Here is a 23,903-nt window from a genome sequence, read left to right as displayed (position 1 = left end):
GGGTTGGGGGGGGGGGGGGTTTAAAGGTCCCATATTATAAAAAAGTGAGATTTTTTTTTTTTTTATTATAAAGCAGGCTTAAGTCCTATGTGAATACTGTGAAAGTATCGAAACGCTCAATCCACAGAGAAATAACACACAGCTCGTATTCAGAAACTCTGCATTTGAAAATAAGCTGTCAGGATTTCTGTCCATTTGTGATGTCACAAATGTACAATATTTAGACCCTTTACACAGTTTTAAACGTAAACATTCTAAATGTGTCCCAGTTTATTTCCTGGTTGCATTGTATGTGAATGTCGTCAGCTGACAGGAATTACACATGGACCCAAGCTGTTGCCTAGCAACGCAATTCTGTTGCAATTTCGTCGCAATTCCGTCGAAATGCGCCAAAACGGAGCGTTTCAGACAGAGAGTAAATACAGGCATATTCAGACAGACAGTATAAGGTAAAATAATGTGTTTTTTGAACATTACAGCATGTAAACATGTTCTAGTAGAAACAGAAAATACAAGTATGAACCTGAAAATGAGCACGATATGGGACCTTTAAAGGAAAACAGGTTGGGAACCACTGCTTTAGAGGACTCATTATAGTCGAGGAGGACTTTAAATCAGGTCATGGACCTTTTTAATATCATTCATTTATTACACTTTGCTTTAAAAGTAAAGAAATGTTTGTTCTCAGTCACGTAACGTAAATGCAGCTCTTTCTTCTTCTCATTGAACTCAACCAAAGGGAGTTTGTTTTTCTATTAAAACAATATTCACATGTTCATGTGTACATTGAAACAGTTTCTTTCCTCCTGTTCATACTGGAAAGATGAAAGAAAAGATCACGTCCTACTGTTGCATGATGGGGGACAAAATACACAGTCCTCATTTTGTGCAAAAATGTATCTGAAGTTAATATGAGGCTTCATCAATCTGAGTTAGACAAATGAAGTTAGTGTCTTCCAAATTTCTTTATCTTAGTACAAAATTCCCTCTTTGTGCATCTGTTTTTATGCACATTTTCAATTTTCAATATACCAAAACACCGTAAAAATGCTGAAATATTGCAAAAAGAATTCTTGCAAAATGCAGTGAAGTTTAATGAAAACCGACGTAGCGAATAAATCATGACGTACATGAAGCATGTGACCTAATTATTATTTTTTTCTATATATATACTTTATTTTTTCCCCTTTTTTTTCGAGGTTGTTTTCGTATATATGCAATTTACAGTTCGTAATTACAATAGTTTATAAAACAATTTTGAAGTAGTTGAGCTTAGAAACAAACACAATAAAAAAATTAATTATATTAAATAAATTTAATAATAATAATATAAAGAGAAAAATGTTTGGATGGAAACCTGGTTACCGTCTTTGGGAACACAAAGGGGGAATTTTATACTAAATAGATATTAACTTTGGAAGATGAAGCCTCATATTAAAGGTCCCATATCGTAAAAAGTGATTTCATGTTTAATTTCATTGAAAGATTTTCATGTCTTTTATATTATAAAGCAGGTTTAAGTGCTATATAAATACCGTTAAACTATCAAAACGCTCAATATACGGAGAAATACACACTCAGCACGTATTCAGAAATTGCGCATTTGAAACAAGCCGTTTCTGTCCATTTGTGATGTCATAAATATACAATATTTAGACCATTACACGGTTTTAAACATTCTAAATGTGTCCCAGTTTATTTCCTGTTGCAGTGTATGTAAATAAAATCAGCTGACAGGAAGTAAACATGGACCCAAGCTGTTGCCTAGCAATGCAATTCCATTGCAATTCCGTTGGAATGTACTAAAACGGGGCGTTTCAGACAGGAGTGTGAATACAGGAATATTCAGGCAGACAGTATGAGGAAAATAATGTGTTTTTTGAACATTAAAGCATTTAAACATGTTCTAGTAGAAACATAAAATACAAGTATGAACTTGAAAATGAGCACGATATGGGACCTTTAACTTCAGATAAACTTGTGAATGTGATTTTACACTGAAGAAGGACGGTGTCTCTTATTAAGGATCTCTTATTGGCCACTATGAACCGGATGAATCATTACAGCAAGAAAGAAGTGTTTCAGTGTACATACTGTATGGACACCTGATAGTTGTTTTAAGACAGACTTGTAAACTCATCCTTTTATTAGATCGGTTCCGTTGTTTGGATTTTCTTCAGCTGTGAAACTAAAGATTGAAATGTAGAGACAAATCTTCTCCCGACACTAAACGCAGCTCGTGTCGGAAAGAATTGTGACTCGGACACATTTTAGAGTTGCAGTTACGTTTGCCAATTATCTGGCAATATTAAAGGAACTACTATATAATGTAGTTCTGCATTGAATAAGCATGTTAGACATGAAACGCACACAATACAGTATTATTAAAATACTGTACAATCTATTTAACTACCCGACTGTTGATGAGCCCTCGAGAAGATAAAAATACATTCATATTTAACTTTTCACCCCCACTTTTAGCATTTATTAGCAGTATAAAAACAATGAATAAACAGTAGATATGAGGACATTTTAAGTGTTTATTAATGCAATGTTTGACCAAAAAAAGTAACAAATAACTGTTTATACACCAGTTACAATGTTTTGTTGTTGACAAATATATTAATAAGCACTTTAAAAAAATGTCCTTATATCTGATCACAACTACGTTATAGTAGAACTGCAACGATTGATTGATTAGTTGCCAACTATTAAATTAATCACCAACTATTTTGATAATTGATTATTTGGTTTGAGTCATTTTTTTTAGAAAATAAAAGTCTAAATTCTCTGATTCCAGCTTCTTAAATGTGAATATTTTCTGGTTTCTTTACTCCTCTTTGACAGTAAATTGAATATGAAGACATTAGATGACGTCATCTTTGGCTTTGAGAAACACTGATCCACAATTTTTCACAATTTTCTGTCATTTTATAAACCAAACAACTAATCGATTAATCGAGAAAAGGATCAACAAATTAATCGACAATGAAAATATTCGTTAGTCCCAGCCTTGCATTATACTGAGTTACAGTTTTTACTGCTTATAAATGCTAAATTATATTTAAACTGAACACTGAATTAGTATTCATGGCATTTAAAAATAATAAATAAATTCATTATTATACATGACATGATATGGGAGAGTTGGCAGCTGTAGTGTTTATTGTGAACAGATCTAAATGAATTAAGGAATGTGACTCTGAACTATATAAATATGCTGTTTAAATCTATCTCAGCTGTATCAAAGAAGAACCTTGTTTGTCTTATCAAGTCATCATATTCATAATAAAGTACATTTATGCGTTTTTGCCTGTAGGAGATGGCCATATTATTGTGCTTCTGTAATTATAATATAATGTTACCCTCTGTAGCTGCTTTGTATTCCTCGTGTACCAGATATATAACCATTGGGGGACAACAAGTCTAATTTATTTTGCCATTAAAGAAGTGTAACCCCTCTGTTATATACCTGCATGTGTTATTCTCTTTGTTATCTATGGAGGAGTTCAGGTGAGGACACGGTGTGAGCAAACTGGGTCAGCGAGCTCAGATATGAACAGGTATCAGGTTTAAACCCATTATGATGGTGTGCTCTCCGTCTGCAGCTCCAGTGCCAGCTTGTAATGTTATCTGTGATGGCACATTTAGTGTTTTTGTTCCAGCCTTCCTGCTCCCACATCGACCCTCCTCTGAGATGAGCGTTCCCACAAGCCATTATGTAACCGCCAGCAGCTGTCTGCCCTCCTCTACACAGCAGATATTACCTCAGACGCTTCACTGTCTCCTGTGTTTCTGATTAACAGTCATTAAGAAAAATACTTCTGACTGAGGCCAAACAAGTTCAAGAATCTGCAGCCTTGCTCAGAGGCACAGTGGTGCTATGAGATAAATGCTGATGCTAGCACCACCTGCTGGCTGCAGGAAATAAATTAACAGTGGTGGAAGAAGTACTCTAAAGTTTTACTTTAAATTAAAGTAGCAATACTACAGTGTAGAAATACTAAAAGTCCTGCATTCAAAATTGTTAGTATAAGCATCAAAGTATACTTAAAGTACCATAAGTCAAAGTACTCATTATGCAGATTAATGGCCCATTTCAGAATTATATATATTATATTATTATATTATGATTATTGATGCATAAGTGTTCATCACTTTAATGTTGCAGCTGATACAAGTTGAGCTAACTTTAATTAATTTATATACTGCTGATTATTATTATTATTATTATTATTATTATTATTATATAACGAGCTTTATTTATATAGCACTTTTCTTCCAGAAATTTGCTTTTTTTCTACCAGAAAAAAATCAACAAAAATAATATATTATAATATACTATATTTTAGTCTATTGTTATTATTATTATTATTATTATTATGTAGTAGTAGTAGTATTATATAATAATAATAATCAGCAGAATATATATGTGTACAGTATTATTAATCTAAATCTGCAGAAATAAAAAATAATAATTTATAATAGTTTATTTTTGATTTGTATTATTATATAATATAATATATAATAATAATGATGATCAGCAGAATATATATATATATATATATATATATATATATTATAATAATAAACCATAATTCATTTATTTGTTGATTATATTAATGTTGATTATATTTACCTCAAAATTGTACTTAAGTACAGTAGCCTAGTCGAGTAATTATAGGCCTACTTAGTTACTTTCCATCACTGAAAATTAATATAATTCTGGATTGATGCATGATATAAAAAAAATTAGTTACTTACAATTTTAAAGTGGATATGATATAATATAATAGTTTTTAAATGATGTCTAATTAGCTTGGCTGCAGAAGCCACACCCTCACAACAAAGGCAAAACACCAATGCGCATGCTCAGAGCTGATTGACCTGCTGCAATCTGATTGGCTGTTTGCCAGATACGGCTGTCCTGATTGGCTGGTAGTTATCTGCCGTTAGTATAAATACGGTAGTAACGGCGGCGGTCGATTTAAACGATGTGGATTATCGTCTACAGCGAACATCTAAAAGTGAGTTATTTAACCGAAGAACTTGATATTAAACCCCTCGGTGCCCTCCGACCGCGGGATAATGTTATAAACCAAACTTCTAGTATGAATAATGAAATTTAACGATTGGTTCTCCAGGACATAACGACATAATAGTTAACGAACTGCTAGCTTGCTAGCTTGTTAGCTCGTCAGAGACAATGTTTAATGTGATAAATATGCCAAAGCTCTCTTTATATTTCTTTAAAGTTATCTAACCTTGTAACTCGCTTAATCTTTGTTTTGTTTATGTCATACTTTTTTATTCTTTATTCTGCTTACTTTTTATTTATTTACTTGTTTTATTGTCTGTGTAAATGTTTAATGTGATATCTGCTCTGTTTGGAGGATGATAACTTTGTAATTGTAATAATCGCCTTATTAATTGTAAATCCATCTTGTGAATAATGAATTTAAAAAGAAAAAAGTAACAGCTAGCACAAAACACACTCATAACACAGTAGTTTATATAATAACAGAGGTTTTTCTCCCAGAAAAAAACAACAAAAAACAGCAGATTAAAACAAGAAAGAGCAACAACAACAATAGAATAAAATACAAACAACAGAGGGATCATAAAAACAAAAATACCAAAAATAAAATAAAATTAAAAATATATATAAAATGGTCAGGGAGGGAGGATAAAACCTGCCAACAATTAAGACAATTAAGTCTCATCTAAACCTATAATAATACATCATAATTCAGTTATTTGATTATATCTATAAAAAAAAAAAAAAAATCTGTAAAGTAATTTCTAACTTAAGTTATGACAACACTGTACAAATACTGTACTTAATGAATATTGATCACTTTCCTAATTGAAGATAGTTGACAATAGATGCAATTTCCTTCCTCTAGTGAGCCACAATCATTGAATCTAACCTTTCTTTTGGAAGTGAAGAGGTTAAAGCATCCTGTTTCATCTCCTCAGGTTACCATTTGTTGTGCTTCGAGGGTTTCTCCTCCTGTCTAAGTGAGCAACCACCCAATGCAATGCCTAACCATTATTTTACTTCTGGAATAAACGCAAAAAGACGTGTATTTTATCTCTTTTTAAAAGCTTATCCAAGTCCAGCTCTGAAATCCAAGCTGTCCCCGAAGAAAAGGCTGACTGGTCTGTGTGAATGAGGGATTAAAGACGAAGGAAAAATAAAGTAACCTAATATTACAATCAACTGGACCCGATACGAGGTTCTCACGCGAGGAATCTGATGCTCTATTAAGAGGCGAGGAGAAAGAGAGGAAGACGGGCTTGTGAGAAAAGGGAGAGATGGAGGGAGGAAGTGGCTCTAAAAACAAATGACTGCTCTGGGAGTTGGTTCATAAAAGCTGAAGACACAGTTCAGCTTTAGTTCACAAAAGGTAAACTAGTAGGGAAAGAAATGCTTCAGACAGAAGATAGTCAGTAACTTCCTGTCAGTTTGAGTCAGTAATTATATGAATATTGTCTAGAAGTAGTCTGTATGTGAGAGGAATAGATTAAAATCACATTTAAAATGTTTTGCAGGCTTACCTTATAGTTAAGGATTACTTTATGAACTGTACTGATGCATTAACTGATCATATTTTAGGAAGTGACTTTTACTTTCTACTTGTTCTTTACTTGAGTATTTTCACTTTCTGTTATACTTCTAGGTTACTACATTTCAAAGGGAATTATTGTACTTTGTACTCCACTATAGCCTTTTTATTTTGACATATATTATTTACTTTTCAGATTAGGATTATTGACCTTTTACAAAGAAGCAGAGTCTATTTTGTTCTCCTTGTTGCCACGTCTCCGATGTCCATGTAAACGTTGGTGCATTTTATGGTAAATAGGAAATGTTATTGGTTATAGCTTAGCAGTTCCACCAAAAAGGACAATTTTTCTGACTTATCTTCTGCCTTTCTTCCACCTTTTTTTTGGACATTTGTCGGACATTTTCGGTCCTCAGAAAACAGTGTCATGTCATGTCATGTTTCATTTCACAAAAAACAAAGACTAGAGAAAAAGTCAGTCAAAATGAATACAGATTGGTGTATCAGAACTTATTTTCTTCTTCTTCTCTCTGCTATTAATCATCTCACGACCCCTCAGATTTATCTGGAGACCCTTTGGAGGGACCCGACCCCTAGGTTGGGAACCACTAGGGTACTAGTACTGGCTACTAATAACAATTATTTTCATTATTGATTACTCTGCTAAGTATTTTCTGCCAGTTTCGTCTATAAAATGTCAGAAAATAGTGAAAAAAGTCCATCCAAGTTCCTCAAAGTCCAAAGTGATGTCTTTAAACATCTTGTTTTGTTGGTCCAAAACCCCAAATATTCAGTTTAATATGATATAAAACAGAGAAAAGCAGGTAATCTACATATTTCAGAGGCTGAAAACAGCATTTTCCACCACTTTTCAATGAAACAAATTAACAATCCTCAATTAACAAAATAGTTGGATTATTTTTCTAGATTATTATTATTTTCTAGATTATTTTTCTGTAGATCAACTAATCGATTAGTCAACTACTCATTGCAGCTCTTTAACTTTATATAAAGTAGTTAAAGTAGCTCCACCTGGAGCAGCTACAACAGTAACATGCTGCTCTAATGATGCATAGTTTTAATCTAATGTCAGTCACATGAGCAATTTTTCTGCAAGTATTTATACGTCTGATACATTTAAATACACTTTGCTGATAATACTTGTGTACTTTTACTGAAGTAGGATTTTGAAAGCAGGATTTTTACTTGTAAAGGAGTATTTTTACATTGTTGTATTGGTACTTTTACTTAAATAAATACTTCCACCAATAGAGCATATCTTGGTCCAGCACTGCAACAGAAATCAGTCCAACCAGTCTGCTACTGTGGCTCCATCATGTGGCAGTGAAATGTCCTGGTAATACTAAAGATAGAGAGAAAAGTCAATGTAGAGTTTATTGTCATTCTAACATATTTAGTAGTCAGACGAGTACTGTGTTTGATTCCTTCAGTGTTATGGTGAACACAATAAAGACAGAAACGGGTACAAACAAATAAAAACAAGAAGCATGTTGCTGTTGAAGCTGCTCCAGGTGGAGCTACTGTTACTACTTTATATACTGTTAGGTAGTTTAGTTCAGTGGTTTCCAGCCTGGATGTTGGGCTCTTTCCAAATGGGGGTCCTGAGATGATTAATGGGAGAGAGAAGAAGAAGAAACTAATTTCTGATACACAAATCTGTATTCATTTTGACTGACTTTTTCTCTAGTCTTTGTTTTTTTGTGAAATACTGAATAATAGACATGTGAAATATGACAAGGTGCCCCAACTAGACACTGTTTTCTGAGGACCGAAAATGTCAGAAAAAAGTCAGAAAAATGTCCAAGCCAAAAAGGTTGTAAGGTTGTAAACCAGTGATTTAATCTTGAACGATGTGTCTTATAGTTTTTATGTAAAATCTTAATTTGAAAAGTAAACTATAGCTGTCAATTAAATGTAGTGGAGTAAAAAGTACAATCTGTGCCTCTGAATTGTAGTGGAGTAGAAGTATAAAGCAGTATTAATTGAAATAGTATAGTACAAGTACCTGAAGTACAGTATTGAGTAAATGTACTTAGTTACTTTCCACCTTCTGTTAAATTGTAAATCATTCCTCTTCCTTCGCCTGCAGGATGTTGTTTGATGACTCTTTGGATTCTTTTACTAATAGTTTATTTGTAATAAAGACACCTGTTGCCTTGTATCTAAGAAGTCCAGAGTGATAAACTTCATTGTTCTTAGTCAGTGAAGTTTTAATCTGAGGTAATCCATAGTAGTAGTCCTGAGTGTTCATTATATTGATGCTTGTTGTGCAGGTATGCTACCTAAAGGTGGAGCTGTTGCACTATGAGAGGGATGAACCACAGTTCTGGCCAGCAGCTACTGGACGTGGTGAGTAATGACTCCCAGAGGAAACTCTTTTTCACAGTCAGGGCAGAAACATGACATACACCTACTGACTGTTAGAGTTACATCAGCTGTTTCCTAGAAACTGATGAGTAATATCAGCATGTTGTCATAGTTCAATCCAGAGAGAGAGAGACGCTCTTCTTGAACTGAATATAGAATATTGACATTTTACCATGCGGCAAAAAAACTGCTTATTTCACATAATGCTTTTCAAAGTTAAATATACATTAAAGTCATGATTTCAGTTCAGTTTCAGTCAGGAAAAAAAATATTTCTGATCAATTTTTGGAGTCAAAGCATTACACTATGTGTGCCTTTGTGTGTGTGTATATAAATACAGTATGTGCATGTATCAGCTACTATAACATGAAAGCACTACTGCGTGTGCACAGAGCAGCGGTATTTAAACGATCGGCAGTCCGCTAACTTATTGCTCTCGCTACCAATATTAGCTGCTCTGTTTCAACAATGTTGGGCTCAAAAAACGTGCATGCAGACTGCTTGTATTAATTGATGAAAAAGTAGCCATGTGCAGCCCCATTTCCACCGCAGGAACTTTCTCCCAGAACTAAGAACCTTTTGAGGAACTCATTGTGTTTCGACTGCAGGGACCAGGGTCTAAATTAAGTTCCGGGGCCTTTTCAGCCCCCAAAAAGGCCCTGGTCGGGGGGGTAGTACTATCTGAAAATACAGGAACTTTTGGGGTGGATTTTGCAGGGATGTCGCTGATTGGTGAAACACACACAGCACCACCTCAACTCGTACCGCTTCATTCACAAACAATGAAGTACTCTAGTGTCGATTTAGGACGAGGGGAGAGCATTTCTCTTTGTTTGATTGTTTGCACCGCTAGCTGTGAGCCACCGGCTCAGCTGTCGCCATGTTGAGAGCCATGTGGAGGCAATAGAAATGCTCCCATTAAGCACCTTTAAGTTACTAGTTACTTTGCAGATTCAGATTAAAAACATACATTGTAGATAAGATGATTAACAAAATATAATCAACAAATACATATCATGTATTATTATAGGTAAAGATAACACACTGCTTTATTGATCCCAGTTCAACTATTTATTGATATTTTAGGTTTTGCTTGCTTTATATACAAACCTGCCTTCACTGACTCTACGTGGTCTTTTTGGTCTTTCTTTGAACATATCATATGAAAAAATTGAATGAGTGCAGCTGAAAGGGTTAAATTTGCATTGTCTTTAAACTATTTCACGATCTTCTACCTTATAAAATACATTCCTATATTGCAGGGTGTCTAGCTGATACATATGTAATGAAATATCGACACTGACAATGTGCTTTGTGACACCCGTCTTTTGTTCTCACATTTCCCCACTCAGGCCTTCTCACATGAAATTATTCATAATTTTCAATCAGCAATTCGTCAGTGTTTAACAGTAATTGAATTTTGATATGGGGCAATTATTCATCATTTAAGGTTATTTGCATTAATTTGAAATATTAATGGGTTCTTTTGGGTGAGAGAAAAGATGAGTATTTGGTCACAGAGGAGCTCTAACACTCGAGGCATATATCCACCGACATTACCCAGCATCCTCTGCACCGCGTCTGCACGGCGCGGGTCGAAGACGGAACAGTTCACAGAGGAAACAAAGAGATTCTTTGAACACGCAGAGAGGAGCTTAAGTAAAATCCTTCAATGTCGCTTGAAAGTGTTTCCTCAAAATTATAATTGCAAATGATGATTTTCATTAAATCTAATGCCCCCATTTAATCTCGTCTATATCCCTCCAACGACCCTGTCAAGAACATACATGTTGTCATGGTAACGATGACATTTGACTATCAAACTCAGTTTCCCCTTCCTTTTTTTTCCCAGTTTTAGATAATTAGTTTTATCGCCACCATCAGGTCAGACTTTGAATTTGTCCAGTACTTTGATATATGACCAAATACCTGCAGAAATAATAACATTCCCATCAGCTTCATGTGTTCTTGTGTTTCGTACCAATTAGCAAATGTTAGCATTAAGGCTGTCAATCAATTCAAATATTTAATCTCAATTAATCGCATGATTGTCAAATTAATCACACATTTTTTATCTGTTCAAAATGCACCTTAAAGGGAGATTTGTCAAGTATTTAATACTCTTTATCAGCATGGGATTGGGCAAATATTCTGTTTTATGCAAATGTATGTATATACACTCAGTGGTCAATTTATTAGGTACGCCTGTACAGTCTAATGCAGTCACAATACAGCAGACTTCAACACATAGTTAACGTCATGTTACATACGTGACATAAGTAAAGTACGTTACGTTACTTGGTTGGGTTTAGGAAAAGATCGTGGTTTGGGTTAAATTAAGTATGTTTGTTACGTAACTTAAGTTGAGTACGTAAGTTAAGTATGTTACGTTACGTATGTGATGTAAGTTAAGTACCTGACATAAGTTAAGTACGTTTACGTTAATACTTGGTTAGGTTTAGGACAAGATCGTAGTTTGGGTTAAAATAAGTATGTTTGTTTCATCATTTAAGTTGCGTACGTAAGTTAAGTACGTTACGTTACTACTTGGTTAGGTTTAGGAAAAGATCGTGGTTTGGGTTAAAATAAGTACGTTTGTTACGTAACTTAAGTTACATACATAAGTTAAATATGTTATGTTACGTACGTGACATAAGTTGTTGTATTGGACTGTATTAGTGTACCAAATAAAGTGGCCACTGAGTGTATTATATTATTGGAAATCAATCAACAACATAAAAACAGCTGTCAGTGTGTCAGTGTGCTGACTTGACTATGACTTGCCCCAAACTGCATGTGATTATCATAAAGTGGGCATGTCTGTAAAGGGGAGACTCGTGGGTACTAACAGAACCCATTTACATTCACTGATCTGGAGGTCAGAGGTCAAGGGACCCCTTTGAAAATGGCGTAACTTTGACAGCCCTAGTTTTTATTTACCAAGTATACATTTATGTAAAAACTGGAAATGTATGTTGTATGTAGGTCTAATTTTTGTAATGAAATGCCTCCAAAATTGATTTGAAGAGGGAAATATTACCCAGATATACGTATAAATATAAATGTATCCAAGACACATGCGATGATCATGTCTTGTAACAGCTGAATTTGGGTACTGCCTCCTTCTTTGGTCCAATTCAAGCAAGTTTTTTCTTTTCAATTTCCCTCCGAGTACCACATGATAATAGTCAATCCTGTGGTGTCACATTTTTTCCCCCAAATTTCAAGTATAATGAGATTTTTTTGGGGCTGGACACACAGAGAGAGGTTAAGAGTATGTGAAGGTGTGAGATAAGAACATATTCGTCCGTTAATAATAAAAACGGGTTTCAGTTCTGGAATAACTGGTTTTCTGATTCAGCGCTCGGAGTGTCAGATGTCATCGCCTAGATTGTGTTGACACCCCGTTAAGAAATTCAGGAGCTGGACGGCCAGCTCATGAAATTTGCAGATCCTGATTGAATTTAGGATATTTTCATAAAGGCCATGCACTGAGTGAGTGTGTTGGCTGAGATGATGGAGGGGGGTGGGCTTGGATGTCTTTCTCAGCTGTTTCCTCCTCTCTTGTGGGATTTGAGACGAGGAGGCAGACTCCTTCACCCATCTATGTAGGTGCTCTCTCACATCAAGCAGACAGATATTGGATCTTTTTTTTTAGTCTTACACACCTCTCTGTCTGGTCACGCTTGACTTTGTTCAGTCTTTGTACATTTTGACAGACCGCAAAGGCTTCAAAGATTCCAGGTTAGTTCCCCCCAACACCACCCACTACTAAACACCACCACCACCACCACAGGAAACTCTGACCAGACTCCAGAAGGAAAGTCTCAGATTCTGAGTTTTCATGTTTGTTTGATTATAATTTCTGTAAAATGTAAATCCCAACAGGATGGATTGAATTCCCGTTCAAAGCCAGGAAGAAAATTCTGATTGGGAAGTAGTGAATCCCTTATTTATTTATTTTTTTGCAGCTTAATACTGGTTAAATTTAAACATATTGAGTCTATACTATATAAGAAGTGGACGTAGTCAACATGACGTCACCCATTCGTTTATGGACTGACGTTTTGAAGCGTTGAGTTCGGCATTTTGGACGTCACCATCTTGGTATTTGTCCTGCGCCAACTTGTTTTTTGGCCGTCATCATCTCGGCTTTTGGCCGCTCACCATCTTGGTTTTTGGTTGTTGTCATCTTGGTTTTTGGCCGTCGCCATCTTGGTTTTTACCCCGTCGCCATCTTGGTTTTTGGTCGTAGCCATCTTGGTTTTTAGCAGTCGCCATCTTGTTATTTGGCCGTCGCCATCTTGTTATTTGGCCATCGCCATCTCGGTTTTTGGCCTGTCACCATTTTGTTTTTTGGTTGTTGTCATCTTGGTTTTTGGCCGTAGCCATCTTGGTTTTTGGCCGTCGCCATCTTAGTTTTTTTGCCATCGCCATCTTGGTTTTAGGCCTGTCACCATTTTGGTTTTTGGTTGTTGTCATCTTGGTTTTTGGCCGTAGCCATCTTGTTTTTTTTTGCCATCGCCATCTTGTTTTTTTTGCCATCGCCATCTTGGTTTTTGGCCTGTCACCATCTTGGTCTTTAGCCATCGTCATCTTGGTCTTTGGCCGTCGTCATCTTGGTCTTTGGCCTGTCGCCGTCTGGGTTTTAGCCTGTCGCCATCTTGGTTTTTGGCCATCGCCATCTTGGTTTTTGGCCAAGAAATAGTTGTAGACATATTTCACTATAATACACAAATGTCAACCTCATGGTGGCGCTAGAGGAAAAGTCAGAGCATCAACAAAGTCATTAGGATGAACATGAATGTCTGTTCAAAACTTCATGGCAATCCATCCGGTAGTTGTTGAGATATTTAAATTTGGATCTAAGGGGTGGACCATCCCTTGAGTTATAGCTCTATTGTTGCTAAAAATATGGATTATAGCAGCTTCTAATATCCTGAGTAAATACTAGAATCTGAATGGAAACCTCTCCCAGGTTGCTGAAGTTCCTCAATTCCCAGAAAACAACCTGACCTTCCTGAGATCCTAACATCAAGTATTTAGTAGGTGACTTTGTGAAGTCAGAACGATTCATTTTCATGTCCTAAATCTGCCATCCGCTCACGAAATCCACCCCAAGAAAATGAAGAAATCCCGCTGACTTCCCCAACTGAAAGACGCTGGCTAATATGCAGATCAGCGGCCGAAGCAGATACTTTCCCTCCTTTTAACTTCTCACTTTTAATGTATCACCTTGAAATCCACAGGGCATCCTCCCAGGAGTCCCTTTGTCTATGAATGCTAATGGGATCTCTCTGTGTTAATAATAAATAGCTGCTGATAAAATAATAAATTTCTAATGTCCCCCTCTCAGACCTTTTTCTCTCTCCTCCGTCTCCGATTAGTTTATCAGGGCTTTGCCGCCCCAAACACTTTGGGCTTAATTATTTAAAATGCCTGAAAAATTCATATCCTTCTTTTTTTGGGTGCAAAAGCCATCGTTCAGCCTGTGAAAATTTGGAAAAAGAGGCGGCGGGGGGATGAAATATTCAGCAGCGCGCAGGCCCTTCAATTATTTTTCAGATGCATGAATGTTAAAAAACACATGCACAGTGAAATGAGCATTTTAAGGCGGAATAATTCCTACAGCCGTATAATACAGCTTTGTCAATTATTCAGGGCTAAATCTCCCCGCCGACACTTTACACATTTATGTTTAATCACATTCAGGGAATTTGGATACAATCACATGGCTGTCATTTGTTTTTTTTCACCCCGAAGCAATGCAATTAAGTGTAAAAAAAAAGATATTTTATGCTGGCAAATATTAAAAACAAAATGAGTTGTGTCCATGTGGGAGCAGAGCCCAGTGCTTCAGTTTGCTGCTTCCAGTTCCTTTACTGGCTTTTTTTTTGGATGGTCGAACATCGTCCCCGCTGGTTTGGCTCCCATCAATGTTTAACACAACAAAACATGAAAAAAGAAGCTGTTTCCATTCTCATCTGTAATTTAAGCATTCCTCTGTGTTATATCCTATCCGCGGTATCGCTCTGCGCTACACAAATGCTTTTGTTTGTTGGCTGTCATTGTGCTGTATTATTTAGAGGCAGAACAAACAGAAAGCCCTCGCTGTCTTCTTCTCCTCTTCCAAATTCATTTGAACACTGGCTCCTCAGGCCTGTCAGTGCATCTACCACAGGGATCAATTTCACCACTGCAAACCCACTGGATCAGATCAGATGGGACGCCCACGCTATCTTTATCTCTGTACGAGTACAGGCCCTCCGAGGAGCAGGGTGACGACATCTGTGGGGGGCTTTTCTTCTTCACACAAGATGATTTTGTGAAAGTTATCAGGAAAAACTCTCTTTTTAAAACTTTCTGATTAACTTTTAGGAGAAGAGGTTGCAGTTTAATATCCGTTTAAAGCTCCTGCATGTAATTGAAAAGAACATAAATGATGATGAGGGTTAAATGATGGGCTTGGAGACGTATTTGAGTCTCAAATTAATTTAAATTGCTGCGTGACATGCCCAGAGGTTCTGGGTCAGTATTTCCTTCTCCCTCCGTCTCGTCCTCTGTCCCTGTTTAACCTACTATTGAAATAAAGAATTAGGAAATACAACAGAGAAGGTTGAAAGATACATTTCTGACATGAATCTATATGAAACATGTCACACAATTGCTCGAAGGAAGTTTTTGTAAATTCAATTTTAAAATAGAATATCGATTAATCAATTAGTTTATCAAGAGAAAGTTAATCTGCAAATATTTTGAAGTTTTTTTTCTACCAAAAATGCCAAAGATTTGATGTTCCCAGCGAGGATTAGCACTCAATATCTTTGGGTTTGGGGCTTTTGGTCGGACAAAACATTTGAAGATCTTGGCCTTTTGTAGGATGTAAAATTTTATTTTCACTATTTTATAACCGAACAATTAATCGATTAATCAATAGTGAAGATTCTCGCTAGTTGCAGCCCTAAAATGAAGATTGACACATCATTGTAGCCATAATATTTGAGGAACTGGTTGTCCCACAATATTTTAAATATAGAAATTAAGGCTGTTAAAGGGACTGTTTGTAACTTTCTAAGAGTGTAAATGTAGCGGGTCGGCACATATGCGCGCTCGCATATGCGCGTTCGCGTGTGGTCGCTGTCTCGTCTCCTCTGCCTGCTCGCCTTCACTCAGACAGCGCGCGCGTTCTCGCGTACTCGCTCCACCTCTAGACGTGAACGCGCGCTCACTCCACACTGCAGAAGAGTTAGTTTAGCTCTGAGAATATCTAGTGGACGTTTGTGCAGAAATAAATGCTGCAGCTCCTCCAGACCAACAGAGGTTTCCCGTGTCTTGTGAAGTGACGGAGCTCTGCAGAGAGTTACGTTGTCTTCTCGTTACCGACCGGGTGCCGGTGTCTCCTGCTCTCTCCGGATGCGGGCGGAGAGAGCAGAGGAGAGACGCTGCAGAGCCCCGCTGCCTCAGTCTGCACTTAGGCAGGAAAAGCCAACACTAGGATCAGCATTGATTCATGGAGAGACCTTCGTCTGGTCAGCTAACATTACTGCCAAGCAGCTGAAATATAGAGTGATATTGTGGTTTTAGCTGACTTGTGTCTCCTCACTGTTTTGAGCGATGCTCGTTCAGGTAAATTTAGAGCGAGCAAGCGCGAGCCCGACGCTGACTTTCGTGGATTTCACGGCCACAGGTGTCGCTGTTAACAGGCATTTCTGAAAGTTACAAATAGTCCCTTTAACGCACTAACACAATTGATGTTTTGGAGGTTGTTGCGGGCGCAGCTGCAAAGTCAGAGTGAAGATACTGGCATCATATGAAACTACAAAACCTAATGAATCTATTGGTACCAACCATGTCATACTAGCTTGACCTCTGACCTCAAGACCCACGGGTCTCACCCCCCACGAGACTGACAGCCCTAATAATATCATATAAAAATGAGCTATAAAGACTATAAACTTTGTGATAAATGGAGAGAAACATCTATATCAAATGTAGTTTACCCTTGAAATGTTAAAAACTAAACGATAAAACGTGATAAAGAGCTGGATATTACTTAAAAAAATGTGCGGCTACATAATCTGAGTAAAACTAAACCCAAGTAGTAAGTAAGTAGTGAGTCTGTCTGTGTTGTGAATGAAAGCTGTGTTCATTTGCGTCACACTAACAGAGTTTGAAAGCATTCAGATGATTAAAACATTTATTAACCAGCCTCATACAATAAATTATTCATTTGGACGGCTCGTTTTTAAAAATCATGTCTGGGTACATAGCTTACATTATTATTATAATATTAATAGTATTATATTAGCATTAAAGCATGAATTATTGAGGATTATGGTTATATTGAATGTCTAGGACTGGGTGTTATGGTTGTGGGCCAATCACATTAAATATTAGAAGAAGAGCTTGTGTTGATTGACGGTTAACTCAATGCTCAGATTTCGAAAGACTTTGGAATGAAAGCAATCGTTTATTAATGTTAACGACGTGATTCACTCAATAAATCTCAAATGCAGAAACCTGGACTTCATTTAAACTCACTAAAAGCAGTTTGGGTGTTAATGGTGCAGTGTGTGCACGGGAGTTATGTGTTTTATGTGTGTTTTAAATGTGAATTTTTTGTCCTATTTGTGCACTTTTCCTCTACCAACACCATCAGGTCAAAATAGTGATTTATCTAATAAGTTGGTTTATGATCAAATTCCTGCAGAACTAATGACATTCAAATGTTACAAAGCAAATGTTAGCATGCTAACATGCTAAAAGATGGTGAACATGTTAAACATTATACTTGCTAAACATCAGCATGTTAGCATTATCAGGAGTTTGCTGCACAGATTGTATGACAACAAAACCTTTGAGTATTAAATCTAAAGACATGTATGTAGTTGTCAAATATAAATCCTGCACCCAGTATATATACAGTACATACGGATATATACAATATATACATACTGTATATATAGACATTAGGGCTGTCAGTCAATTAAAATAGTTAATTGTGATTAATCGCACATTTTTTATCTGTTCAAAATGAACCTTAAAGGGAGATTTGTCACCAAAATTTAGCTCAAGTTTGGAGCGTTATTTAACCTCCTTTACGACAAGCTAGTATGACATGCTTGGTAACGATGGATTCATTAGGTTTTGTAGTTTCATATGATACCAGTATCTTCACTCTCACTTTAAGACTGAGCCCGCTACAACCTAAAAATCGCAAGTTGCGTTTATGCTTTAAAGAAATTAGTGGAGTTAACTGCCGTTTAACGCATGAAGTTTGACAGCCCTAATATATTTATATATCTACACCTATTTTGTTACCTACTTGTAGGTACATAATGTTTATTTGTACCTCCTTTTGTTCAGCTTTGTAGCTGTATGACTATTTCTATCTCCCTCATAATTGTTCTGTGTGTAAGTACATTGAGAGCGACTTAAACCTGAGTCAAATGTCTACACATACTTGGCCAATAAGTTATAAATCTTTGGTGTATATATATATATATTGTGGAGATATTAGGCCTGGAGGTGCATAAAGACGTGGTCAGCAGAGATGTGCATGACAGGAAAGGAGACACAGACAGAAGGCAAAATATGAGAAGATACTGTATGTTTTAAACATGAAGTTTCTGCAGCGCCGGCGATGAGTCGTGGGCACCGTTACAGAAACACACTCACAGAGAGAGTGTGTTCTAATCCCTACAGGCCCCGGGGCCTCGCTCTCAGGCCCCTCAGCTGGGTGACAACAAACCAGCCTCTCTGATTTATGGAAATGCAGATGGGCTTTTTATTATGCCTCCTGCTGACACACACACACACACACACACACACACACACACACACACACACACACACGCACAGACACACACACACATCCTTCTCTGTTCGGCTAACGGGAGGACAAAGGAGGTCAAACACTGTAAGAAATGTGTCAACTCTGCAACCAAAATGGTGATTAGGTTATGGTCTGTGTCTGTGTGTGTGTGTGTGTGTGTGTGTGTGTGTGTGTGTGTGTCGGGCCTGTGCATGAAGACATCTTGATATTTAATTGCTGTAATTAACTCGTTTAAAGACACAATAAATTATACAGTATTTTAAGCAGCAAATAATTCATACGCAGGTCAGTGTGTCGGCTGCATGTGAATATTTGTATCTGTCTGTAATTATGGGTTTTCCTGAAGAGTAGCCTGTTTAGAAGTATTTAGATAAGTAAAACAACTTCTTACAATATATTGATATTGTTTTTCAAATATGAGAAATATAAGATACAATTCAAGGAGGGAAATCCTCCCAATCATTTCATGTCACAGTCTCCTTAATCTCTATAAACGGATATTTGCATATGAACGTACAATCTGTAGGCAACGGAACAAGATTTTGGTATTGGAAGCGTTCTGGTTTCTGTTTGTAGTCGGAGTAGTATTGACCAATCACGTTCGAGGACGCTTTGGTTGGACGCAGGTAAACAGTCCGTGTGGAGAGCAAAAGAGGCAGAACGCATCGGCCGAAATGCGTTCTGGGAACCCACCGGCTATCGACTGTCGATGATTTAGTGTTTTATTTGTTTAAAGGTGCTAAATGCAAGATTGGGAGCATTTCTATTGACGCTAACAGCGCTGACAGCGCTGACAGAGCTAACAGTGTCGGAGGATGGGTGTTACACTTCCGCTTCAGTAAGGACAGCGTTATCAGCTGTAACCGCCGTATGAGAGCAGTGCAGAGTGGCAGCCGTGAGCGAGCCAGTGGGGCGCCTGGCGATGTCAACAAAGCACAGAGAAGCTCTGATTACAACACACACAGAGGGAGAGGGACTTCATTCTCTGCTCAGGAAGACATTACTCCTTTATATCTTTACATAGACAACAGTTGTTTGATGCTACGTATAGAGAACCTTTAAAATGACCTACCTGTGAAACAATCTGGTCATACACGTCGTCTCTCAACTCCAACTCCAGTTTTGAAGTTGCTAATCGGACTGTAAACAGCGAGCAGGCTTATCCGTCATCAGACCAATAGCTGATGGGTTTCAAGATTGTGGCCACAGCCACACATGGTAATATTATCCCAATTCTACCTATGCTCACTATTCAGGTTCATTTTCAGTCAACTACACCTAAACAATCAACCATCACACAGTTGGTCTGATTTGGAATCTGTTTATTTGCTTTTGACCTTACAGGGTTTAGGTGAAGTGTAAACATTTGAACAGTGAAGGGTTACACAGGCTATTGTTTGTTATATTAATCATTTGTTTCTTTGTCTTTGAGTTGCCGTGGTTGTTGAGGGAGGTTCCTTCCTGGTGGAGCAAAAGGCGTGGCCGAGGACTCTTAGGCCTAGTTGTCGTTCTCAAAAAAAAATCTTGGTTTTAAAAAAAACTGTTCAGATGAAAACGCAAAATCATTTTAATAACACACTGGCATCGGGGTCTGTGTTGTGGGAGTGTTGCATTGGATAAGTAACAGTGACCTCTGTAACTGTACATTTATGTATAAACATGTGAAAAGTCCTGTTAGCAGGTTATTTGGCCACGTCCGCTGTTCATGGATGTATTTATGCCGCCGTTGCACAACATGTCTCCTCATTAGTGACGCCTCACAAAGGAGATAACGGGGCAACAGACCGTTGCCACGTATAACAGACCGTTGCTAAGTATAGCAGACCCTTGCTACGTATAACAGACCGTTGCTACGTATAGCAGACCGTTGCTACGTATAGCAGACCGTTGCTACGTATAGCAGACCGTTGCTACGTATAGCAGACCGTTGCTACGTATAGCAGGCCGTTGCTAAGTATAGCAGGCCGTTGCTACGTATAGCAGACCGCTGCTACGTATAACAGACCGCTGCTACGTATAGCAGGCCATTGCTAAGTATAGCAGACCCTTGCTACGTATAACAGACCGTTGCTACGTATAGCAGGCCGTTGCTACGTATAACAGACCGTTGCTACGTATAGCAGACCACTGATACGTTTAACAGACCGCTGCTACGTATAACAGACCGTTGCTACGTATAGCAGACGTTGCCACCACAAAAACATTCTCACTATTGTGATTATAATGATGTACGTTGTAGGCTACTATACACCTTTAAGTGTGTATTATGTCAACTAGGGCTGCAATTAACGATTATTTTCATTGTCGATTAATTGTTACAAACCAAAAACTCTGTTTTCCTGTCTACACTGAAAGCAGCATTTGTTCAAAATCGTTCTTTGACATCTGCATGACTTTTTATATCAGCAGCAAAAATCTGGAATCACATGAAACATGATCAAGAATTAAATTTCCAACTGAGCTCAGTATTGTTTTCTGGGGGTGGGGGACGGACGATCAGAGGTGTGACACATCATCTAAATGAGATCATATGTGCATTTATTTCATTGTGCTGAATATTCATAACTCCACAAATGATGTGTGTCAAAGAAGGAGAGCGAGAGATCACGGTGGGGGGAAGGTAAAGGTGCAAAAACACACTGCTTGGTTTCCATTATCATCCATACCATAATCCCCTCTGTGAGAGAGACTCCCTGTCAGTGTTTAAACAGGAACAAAGGGAGAAATAAAAAAGCTTGTCCACACACTTGTGAGATAAAAACACATCATTCATCCTCCGTTCCCGTGGTGACGCCTCTTCCAGATCCTCAACACTTAAATACAAGAGCTCTCACCTCAATCCTCTCTCTCCTCCTTTTTTATGCTCTCTACTATCCATCCTTTCTTCACTTCAATTTCTTTTCTCTTCCCCCCCTCATCCTCTCCGGAGTGCTCTTCATCCCCCCCCTTTAGTCCTCGGTATCCTCCCCTTCTCTCTCATCTCATCCCCTCATCCCCTCATCCCCCGCCCCTCAGCGCTCAGTGATTAATGCGAGTTTTAATTGTCATGCTCACTTTTATGCTCATTAAAGTGTATTATGCAGCAGTTAGGGTATTAAAGTTCAGCGAGAAATTTCATGCATACTGATGAGAATGCAAATGAGCCCAGCGTGAACGGATACTATGGTTTGTGTTGTGCATGGTGCGTGTGTCTGTGTGTGTGTGTGTGTGTGTGTGTGTGTGTGATTATCCCCAGGAGTGAGCCAGAGTGTCATTATCACCCGCACTAGCCATCTTAGCCGAGCAGAGAGTCCATCCATGGAAATCATGTTAATGGGAGTCTTAAAGCATTCTTTATGCCTGAATACCTGAATAGTATTTAACATATTATGATGCTGGATGTTGTCAAGAAATGCTGCCTGGGTTTTATTCAGTGACTTACAATAAACTCACCCTTTAGTCCTGTACAGTACATACAAAATAAAACTGTAAAAGTTGAAATTGAAGGTTTAGCATTGATATGTGCTACAAGATTTGTACTGTAGACGTGCCGTGTACAATGATAATGAGGTTAAAAAAGCAGCTATGTAGCAATAGCTTGAATATTATATGCATTTTTCTTAACAGTATATGCTAACATGATAATTAGGGCTGCACAATATATCGTTTTTTTATCATCAACTAAGGATTGATATTTCGTTTGATTTATAAAATGTCAGAAAATGGTGAAAAATGTTGATCAGTGTTTCCCGAAAGCCCAAGATGATGCCCTCAAATGTCTGATGAGTGGACGCTAGGCATAAACATAGCAAAAGTTATGCGTTTTAAAACAGAAACGTATGAGTGTGGATGTAGTTTGAACCAAATTTCATGACAATCCATCCAATAGTTGTGAGATATTTCACTCAAAATCACAAATATAAACCTCCTAGTGGAGGAGAAGTCAGAGGATCACCAACATCCGTCCGTAGGATTCATAATAATAATGCAATCCATCCAGTAGTTGTTGATATTTCAAAGTGGTGGACGGACAGACTGAGACGCCGCTAGCATAGCTAAAACGATGAGAGATAGCAGCAGCAGCAGCAGCGTGGTGTAATAAATGAGGTGTCTTGATGAAAACTCTCAGCGAAGCAACGATAAGAAACGTATTAACATAATGAGCGTCTGAAATTTAAATGTAATACAATGAGAGAGAAATGCCTGAAAGATGAATATAAAGTCAGTTGTTAGAAGGTGACGGTGTGTGTCTGTATTGCTGTCTTCCTCTCTCTCTCAGCCCTCCTGCTGTTCCCACCACGCTGAGTGAATAGGCTCAGTCATTACTGCGCCTCTGCTACGCTGTCTGCAGGGTGAAATGAGACAATAGTAAAGATTTTCAACCAGGGGGCCTAAATCATTTACACAGCATGGAGCAAGTGTGCTGAAATGAGGCTGCTGATAAGCCGGTCCTGCAGCAGCAGCAGGTGGTACTGTAACTGGAAGAGCAGGGGAGGAAAGCAGACACATAAACTCATTACAGTGACAAACAGTCAGAGTGTTTCTGCATCAATGAAACTGTTTAAAATCACGACTGAAATGTTCCCCTGGTGCTGATCAAACAGAGATATCCAACATCTTTCAAACTTTACTGTGGGAGATAAACTCAGTGTTATTGTGTGGATAACCATTATTTTTATTGTCGATTAATATGTCGAATATTTTCTCTATTAATTGATTAGTTGCTTGGTCTATTAAATCGTGAAAAATGTCGATCAGTGTTCCCTACGATGACGTCCTCTAATGTTTCATTTTGTCCACAACTCAAAGATATTCAGTTTACTGTCATAGAGGAGTAAAGAAACCAGAACATATTCACATTTAAGAAGCTGCAATCAGAGAATTTAGACTGTTTTTTTCCTTAAGAAATTACTCAAACCGATTAAATATAATAGGAAAACTTGACAGGGAACATTTTACTGACACATCAATACTTTTACTTTAAGTACTTAAAGGGACTGTTTGTAACTTTTTAAGCGTATAAATGTAGCGGGTCGGGACACATGCGCGCTCGCATATGCGCGTTCGCGTGTAGCCGCTGCCTCTCCTCCTCTGCCTGCTCGCCTTCACTCAGACAGCGCGCGCGTTCTCGC

At 37.7% G+C, this 23,903-nt stretch overlaps 1 protein-coding gene across 1 annotated transcript in view; it reads left to right on the top strand.

The window, feature by feature from the left end:
* The first annotated feature begins 4,680 nt into the window (after positions 1–4,680).
* zswim6 (zinc finger, SWIM-type containing 6) overlaps positions 4,681–23,903 on the top strand; it is a 72,518-nt gene continuing 53,295 nt past the window's right edge. Inside the window, exons 1-2 of the mRNA XM_037752442.1 lie at positions 4,681–5,027; positions 8,864–8,939. Coding sequence (XP_037608370.1) covers positions 4,995–5,027; positions 8,864–8,939 — 109 coding nt within the window. The 5' untranslated portion in view covers positions 4,681–4,994. The remainder of the gene's footprint in view (positions 5,028–8,863; positions 8,940–23,903) is intronic.

This window comes from Sebastes umbrosus, chromosome 19 (assembly GCF_015220745.1).
Source record: "Sebastes umbrosus isolate fSebUmb1 chromosome 19, fSebUmb1.pri, whole genome shotgun sequence".
In the NCBI taxonomy this organism is placed as follows: Eukaryota; Metazoa; Chordata; class Actinopteri; order Perciformes; family Sebastidae; genus Sebastes; species Sebastes umbrosus.
The sequence above is the reverse complement of the archived record's forward strand: the minus strand, read 5'-3'. Positions and strand labels throughout refer to the sequence as shown.